General features: G+C 41.1%; 1 protein-coding gene across 1 annotated transcript in view; it reads right to left on the minus strand.

The window, feature by feature from the left end:
- The window catches only part of st3gal5 (ST3 beta-galactoside alpha-2,3-sialyltransferase 5), a 20,749-nt gene that overhangs the window by 6,216 nt on the left and 6,129 nt on the right, over nucleotides 1-8,404 (minus strand). Inside the window, exons 4-7 of the mRNA XM_015389605.1 lie at nucleotides 5,293-5,502; nucleotides 4,270-4,403; nucleotides 3,979-4,165; nucleotides 990-1,148 (exon numbers count right to left, since the gene is read on the minus strand). Of these exons, the coding sequence (XP_015245091.1) occupies nucleotides 990-1,148; nucleotides 3,979-4,165; nucleotides 4,270-4,403; nucleotides 5,293-5,502 (690 nt within the window). The remainder of the gene's footprint in view (nucleotides 1-989; nucleotides 1,149-3,978; nucleotides 4,166-4,269; nucleotides 4,404-5,292; nucleotides 5,503-8,404) is intronic.

Here is an 8,404-nt window from a genome sequence, read left to right on the forward strand (position 1 = left end):
GGCGGCAAACTTTTTTTTCTTCGTCATTTCGGCCAGTTTGCCGCTGGCCGCTTCTTCCGGATCAAACCAAGAGCCTTGGCATATCACTAGAACTAAGAAAGTAGAACACATCCGCCCAGATCTGAAGTCCTTCCATCAACTCCCTGTAGCTCAGAGAATAGACTAAAATCCTTCAGTTAGTCTAGAAATCGCTGAATGGATCAGAACCTTAAACCATAACAGATCTGTTGGCGGTGGATCAGCCTCCCAGACCACTCAGGTCTTCTAGATCAGGTCTCTGTTCACCCAGAACTAGAACCAAACATGGAGAAGCAGCATTTAGTTCCTCTGCTCCACTGATCTGATTGGAAAAGTACTGAAAGGCTGAGTTCTTTGAAGTCAGAGTTATAAACTCATTGTTTAGAGCTGCCTTTGAATGTTGAAGTTGAACTCCTAACTGAGGTATTATTAGTTTAAGGTTGTCCAACTGTTTGATTTGCTTTAATACCTGCTCTCATCATGCTTTTGTATTTACTTGCTTTTATATTTCTTTTGTTTGTTTCATTCATTGTTTAATTCATGTAAAGAACTCTGGATTTTCTTTGTACTGAATTGGGCCACAAATATACTTGCTATGCAAGAGGTTATTGGAAAGATATGCTTCTAGTTTCTATGGATACAAGATATGGGGGCTCAGAAGTTGTTGAACTTTAACTCCATGTTTGATAGAGTTAAAGTGCAGAGAAACTTATGATTTGTTTTAGAGGCATTCAAGCCTCCTTCTTCTAAAGATTAAACCAATAAGTCGAGCATGTTTGACCAGCTTTACAGGAAGCTGAGAAGTGGGCGTGGCCTCTGTGGTTAAAGCCTGAGAGATGGAGCAGGACGTCCTGAGTGGACCAGAGATTGTTACTCATTGAAGGGTCTCTTTGTCAGATTCAACAGATATGGCGGCTGAAGGAGCTGAACCTACATGTCCTGGTTCACCGTCTGTGCTGTGTTCAACCCACCTGGTCCCAGCCCCACAGGCGCCACCTGGGCTCAGGGTATTTCAGGAAGCTAAACGCCGTCTCTCTGATGACCAGAGGGTTCAGGAGTCGGAACCTTGAAGGATCTAGTGGGATTTCCTTTGGAACCCTCTGCCAGAAGAAGAGCCAGTCCCACAGAGGCTGCAACACAAAGCAGAGCTGAGCGTCACATGACCAGGCAGGCATCCAGTGGGAGCAAAGTTCACAGTGAGAAAATCCACAGTTTCAGACACCACGGCTCCCACACATCACACTCTATGACCCATTCAGGAATTTATTTCTTCAAACTCAGAATGTGCCTACAGTTACTGCTAATAAATGACTTTAATAGAAGGAAAATTAAATGAAAAAACTGGAGAGAAGTTGGATGAGAATCCATTAAGCATCAATAACATTCACAGCCTTTAATAACAATGTTATAATCTGGTGATAATCTACCAGATTTCTCTCAACTGGATCTGATAAAAAAAAGAGACGGGTGAGGCTGTCTCAGTGAAAACTGTTGTGATTAAAGGGATATTGTGTAATAACACCTCTTATTTACTGCCATCTTGAAAGTATTATGCCGGTTAGGGATAAAATAGGAATAACAACAATAGGTATAATATTTAGTATAACGATTTTAAAAGGGATGCTGAAGTTTCCATGTTTCTCTTTGACAAGTAAAGGACTGGTTATCCTCCCCCAGCAGTGTGTCGCAGATATTTTTGATTTATGCCAAAGTATGGTCTGCGCTATGTTATTCCACGCCACAATGCAAGAGGGACAATCAGGAGCTAGCTGTGGGTCTAGATACGGCCGAGGCGGTGAGGAAGTGGGGGGTAGTTTGTGCAACAACAGAGGAACATGAGGGAGAAAAAGAGCGGGGATCCAAGTAGAAAAATGGGTCCCAGCGTCCTCGCGCTCCTCGCTCTCCTAGCTGGTCCATCTTCAGTCATTTTCCACAAATGCGGTCATACAAACAAAACAAGCCGGTAAGGTACCAAACAGGAAATACGCATAGTGTAGAGCGGATGTAGATTTGACGAATCAGAGGCCTCCTGTCTGCGGCACTTTGACACACACGCAGATGACCTGGTTTTTGAGGATAAATCAGCCATAAGTGAACTGTACCCCTTAAATTAGCCTAAAGCTAACTTTTTCCATCTGGTCTAATAGACAGTGTTGCTCGTTACCATAGAAACCAGAACAGTAGTTCCTGTAAACAGGAATCAATCTTGTTGGTGCAGCTTTCAAAGCTGCGGTGAACGTTGGCTTTATGTCACAGTAAACGGAAGCTTGTAGACACTTCATTTCAGATGACATGGTTACGTCTGTGTGGTCGAGGATCTTTGACACATAGCGGCTGCCTAAGCAGCTATACGTGTTTAAGGCACCTGAGTGAAGTTGGCGCCCCACCTTATTCAAATCGGCCAAAATTTGTGTCAAACGTTTGTGCTACGTTTGTGCAGCATAAATTTTCGTTTGTGCCGCTACCATATTAAAGATATAAAGAAATATTTCTAAAGGTCATCAAAGGTCAACCAGCACCCCCCACCTTCTTCAAATCAGACGAAATGGGTGTTAATTAACTCAGCTCCGTTTGTGCAGCAAAAACAGATGGTAACTGACCTTTGATGACCTCTACAAAATATTATTAATATCATAGAAATGATAGCAGTACAAATGAACATTTTACCATACAAAAATATAAAATTTTAAAATTATTTTAAATATAAAATACTTAAAATAAATATATTAAAAATTTAAAAATGCATATTTTAAGATATATACATTTTTTGTGCTGCTATCATTTTAATGATACCAATAATTGTTTGTAGAAGCCATCAAAGGTCTGAACATCTGTACATTCTGAATTTCATATAAATTATAAGTTGCTAACCTATGATTATAAAATTTTTAACTGTAAAAAAATGATAGCGGCACAAACGAAGATTTTTGCTGCACAAAGGGAGCCGAGTTAATTGACACCCATTTCGTCTGATTTGAAGGAGGTGGGGGGGGCTGGTTGACCTTTGATGACCTCTAGAAATATTTCTTTATATCTTTAAAATGATAGTAGCACAAACGAAATTTTTTGCTGCACAAACCAGCACAAACGTAGCACAAAGTTTGACACGAATTTTGTCTAATTTGAAGAAGGTGGGGGGGCTGGTTGACCTTTTGACCTTTACATTTTCATTAATATGTTCAAAGCCAAAGAAACACAAACGACAATTTTTGCTGCACAAACCAGCACAAACGGAGCCGAGTTAATTGACACCCATTTTGCCTCATTTGAAGAAGGTGGGGGGTGCTGGTTGACCTTTGATGACCTCTAGAAATATTTCTTTATATCTTTAATATGGTAGCGGCACAAACAAAAATTTATGCTGCACAAACAAGCACATACTTTTGACACCAATTTTGTCTGATTTGAAGAAGCTGGGGGGCCAACTTCATTCAGGTGTTTAACCTCGTGATGCGCAGGGGTTTAGTGTTTGTTAGAGTGAAATACCCCATTTCACCGCTAGATGGCAGCAATATTTACACAAGTTCCCTTTAAAGTGAAGAGAAAATGCTTTTATAACCAAGTTGGATTTAGATTTAACCACTTCTTGTGTGAAATCTAAGCAAAGTGCTCTGGAAAAAAGAGAATCTTGGTTCTCGGTTCTTGTTGTCCCGAGCAAATAAAACTCCAATCTGAAACCCCCCGTCAACTTTGACTGGTACGCCGATTCAGCAGGTGACCCACAGAGGTCTGCTGTGTTCCCTAAGAACAGGAAACGGCTCATCGGACGCAGTGACCAATCCGACACTGGAAACCAAGGAGGCCCGTCTTTATAACTGTTTTCAAAACTTTCAAGAATCTTGAACATATGTTTTTCAAATTCACAAACTTTTAAGGACACTGAGCGCCCTTAGGAAAAGGTTTTGCTGAAGAACAAGCCAATGTTTGATGCTGATGTGGTGTGATGCTGGAGGGGCTCACCACGCTCAGCTTTCTGATCATGGCTGAGATCCAGCTGATGTCGCCGCTCTTATAAACCACAGCGACAAACACAGCCTCAGGATCGGAGTCGGCCCAGTGGAAGGGCGTGCCCTCTGGGTAGCTCATCCGGATGGTGGTCCGATTCCCCACGTCTGTGCTGAACTCTCCCAGGGGGCCGCTGTTTAACCTGGCGGACGGGCAGGAAAACCAGCATCACTAATGTTCCCTCGGCTCAGCACGTTAAAACAGCCTCAACCGGGCGTGGTTAATGCTAAGCTAGCAGAGTCTGACCTGATGATGGTGTCGAAGCGGTCGATCAGCTGGCCCAGCTCCAGGCCCTTCAGGATGCCTCCGTTTCCCACGACGACGCAGCGCCGACAGCCAGACGGCGTCTGTGAGGGGGGGTCAGAGTGCAGAGCTGGGAGCTGGAAGGAAGGAAGGAAGGAAGGAAGGAAGGAAGGAAGGAAGGAAGGAAGGAAGGAAAAGAAAGAAAGAAAAGTAAAAAAAGTAAAAAAAAGGAAGGAATAAAAGGAAAGAGTAAGTAAATAAGTAGGTAAGTAAGGAAGGAAGGAAAGAATAAAAGGAAGGAAGGAAGGAATAAAAGGAAAGAAAAGAAAAGGGAAGGAAATAAGGAAGGAATAAAAGGAATAAAGGAAGGAAGGAAGGCAATTAATTGATAAGTCAATGAACATTAGTGTTTTATAAACATCATTATATTTACATATTTATCGTTGCAGCTGAGTTAAACACCGAATGAATAAACCTGTTTTTACACATTATTAAATTATTAAAGTAGATATTTGTAGAACATAGAACAGAACAGGAACCTTTTAGGTTACTGGGGAAAAAAAATCAAAATATGCGAATCATTTCTAATTTCCAATGAACAGAGATGTTAAACTCTCTTTAGTGTTAAGAATGAATGTTTACTGGACGACAGCAGTAAACATAGAAACGAACAATGGGACTGAAGTCTGAACATGTTAGTGGTTAATCAGGTGGAACTAGTTTTAATCTTTTATATCGTCAGTGATTAGTGGATTCATTGTTTAAAGTCGTCCCAGATTCTGCCGTTCCTCTGCTGCTTTTGTTGCTTTCAGCTGATTTTATACGTCTCTGTTCCTCTTTCTCTGTTCCAATAATTAAAACTGTTTCATAAACAGGTTCGTTTCTTCCTCACAAGTAAATCCATTTCTAGTTGAATTATTTTCCACCATAAGAATCAGACTGATGATTGTTTAAACTTGCATTACAGAGTTTCCGTTAAGGATGATCTGATGACAGCACCGTTTCCAAGCAGTTTATTTGCATTACCAGCGGCAGCAGATCCTCTACTTTGCCTTTCAGACCCCTGAAGCCGAACGGCGGCGGGTCGAGGAAGAGCTCGTCAGGGAGTGGTTCGTCTTTCCACAGGAAGGGTCTGACGGGTTCGCTGGATGACGGGAACAGAGCCAGCAGCCTCTCTCTGGCGCCGCCGGGTCGACACCGACCCTCCAGAACTCTGAGCACGTTCTCACGCACCAGCTGCAAGGACAGTGGAGGAAGAGTTAGGAGATGCTCTGCTGCAGGTCCTCTAACACTCTGAACGTTTAAGATAAGCAGCTCTGAGATCCAATCAAAACACTGATCTCATAAAGAGACGCTTCAGTCCGTCTATTTGACTCCATTTAAAAAGTCCCATAAAAAGCAGCATTCAGTGCAGCTCAAAGGTTTTTGTTGCCTCACATCACCTGGGGTCACTTCCTGTTTTTAAAAATGCAATAACAGATGATAACGAGTCAAATATGTTTTAATTAATGAAAAGCTTCTTTTTTAACTAAAGTGCTTTAAATGAACGACAGCAAAATATAGAAAGTAATAAAAACAGAAGAACAAATCAAGTCGCTAAAAGGACAGCAGGTGGAGGACAGCAGCAGGTACAGTATGAGCAACATCCAGACTTTATCTGGTCTACAGAGCGGATGAATGGACACCTTTGAGCAATGTCCAATGTCCAATGTCAGTTATAAATAAAGATGGATCATTCAGACATTCAGTGAAAGCTAAATGGACCCAGTGGAGTTAAGAAAGAAAAGAGCAGAACATAGATCACATGTTCTGGACCTTTTTCCAACACATTCTGTTCATATAGTTAATCAACAGCCGAAGTAAATCTGAGCCCTGAATAAATAAAACAAACAAAGAAAGTGAGAAACTAAATATTTGAACTAACTTTTATAGATACAAGGAAAACAAGGTGAGGTGATAAAGAGCGGACACATCTGTTATCACAGCTCTATGGCTGAAGATCAGTATCTGCTCGTTAAAAAGCAATAAAGTAGCGGAGGAAAGAAAAGTTATTTTTATGGCCAACTTGGTTGTAGAAGGGCACACGTACTGTCAAAGATCTATATAGAGATCTGATATTTATGTCTTTTGACAAACTGGCAACAATTTAACTTAAGTGACAAAGGGGAGTTTAGGAGGTAAATACAGCTGAGAAAAAGTTATTTTTCAGATTATTGCTGTTAAAAAATTCAATGTATTAAAACAGGAGAAACAAAAATTAGATGATCTACTTATTTATAAAGCAGAGGGTATGCTAAGATTTGTGAAAAGAAAATATTATGAAAAGCAAGTAGGTTATTAGCTTTTCAGTTACGGACAGCTCAATCTAACCGTGTGGTACCGAAAATTAAACACCCTGATACAAACAGACTTACCTCTAAACCGAAAGCAATGGCAGAGGCGTTTGCTGCGTATTATAAAAAACTATATGAAAGTCAAGAATTAACAGACAAAAGGGTGAAAATAACCAAACTTTTCGATTCTATCCAATTGAGTAGATTAACAAGGGAGGAGGCTAATAGACTGTGTTCTCCTATAACAATACAGGAAATAATTGATAGTATAAACAAATTAAAAAACAGTAAATCCCCAGGGGTGGACGGATACTCTGGGGAATACTATAAAATTTTTGTCAATGAACTAGCCCCAATTCTATGTCGGGTGTATAACTATGCACTGGATGAAAAGGACCCCGCAAAAACCTGGTCAGAGGCCATCATTACGGTCATACATAAAAATGGAAAGGACCCCACTCAATGTATGGGATACCGCCCAATAAGTTTGCTTTGTCAAGATCTAAAAATCCTGACTTCTATCCTGGCAAATAGAATACAGAGATACATCCGGAAACTAGTTAAACCAGACCAAACCGGGTTTATTACTGGACGGCATGGCACGAACAATGTTAGGCGAGCTCTAAATCTACAATAGATTGCTTCCAGGAGAAAGATTCCATCAATGCTTCTCAGCTTAGATGCTGAGAAAGCGTTTGATAGACTGGACTGGACATTTTTGGAGGAAACATTGGCTTACATGGGCTTTAATGAAACTTTCATAAGTTGGATTGGAGTGTTCTATGTGAACCCTCGATCGAGAGTCAGAGTTAACGGCCGATGCTCTGATTTCTTCAGTCTGGGATGAGGGACAAGGCAAGGGGATGCAATTTCACCAGTTTTGTTTGCTCTTAGCATTGAACCCCTCGCAGAATTAATCAGAAGCAACCCCCTCATAGCAGGAATAAAAGAAGAGAATGGATGTCAACACAAAATAGCGCTCTATGCGGACGATATTTTATTGTTTATTGAAAATCCCGCCCAGTCACTCCCAGCTCTCCTACAAAACCTTCACGAATATGGTATAGTATCTGGTTATAAAGTTAATCATGGCAAATCAGAAGCAATGATGATATCTGGGACTTGGCCTAGCCAGCTTGATGATATGGTTTCCTTCCGCAGATCTGAACAGGGCTTCAGATATCTAGGGGTTATGCTCACTCCCCAAATAACACAGCTCTATCAGGCAAATTATAAAAAACTTTTTTCAATATTTAGAAATGAACTGACGAGATGGGATGTGCTACCGCTATCCCTTTTGGGCAGAGTAGAAGCGGTTAAAATGAGTCTGCTTCCCAGACTCTTGTTCCTGTTCCAGTCTCTCCCAGTTGGAATCCCAACATCCGCCTTTAATATGCTGGATAGGCTTATATCCAAATTTATATGGCAAAATAGGAGGCCAAGAGTGAGGCTTAAATCACTTATGCTTGGGAAAAACAGGGGTGGACTCAACCTCCCGAATTTGAAGTACTATTTTTGGGCAGCACAGTTAACAGCAGTAGTAGCTTGGATAAACAATGATACAGAAACAGGATGGGTAAGCATAGAGCAGAACTGTATGCCAACCATAGCCCTACCTTCTCTAGTGTTTTTGAGCAAGCAATCTCAGAGGAAATTGGAAATAAAAAATGTATGGGTGAAGCACACCTTAAAAATATGGTCAGCGGTCCAAAAGAGGATTAGAGGGGCACCTGCTCTGTCACGAGCTCTGCAGATTTGGGGAAATCCAGACTTCCCTCCTTCAAAAGTAGATGCCACTTTTAAAA

The sequence above is a fragment of the Cyprinodon variegatus genome, unplaced genomic scaffold (assembly GCF_000732505.1).
Source record: "Cyprinodon variegatus isolate N-32 unplaced genomic scaffold, C_variegatus-1.0 Scaffold467, whole genome shotgun sequence".
Classification (NCBI taxonomy): Eukaryota; Metazoa; Chordata; class Actinopteri; order Cyprinodontiformes; family Cyprinodontidae; genus Cyprinodon; species Cyprinodon variegatus.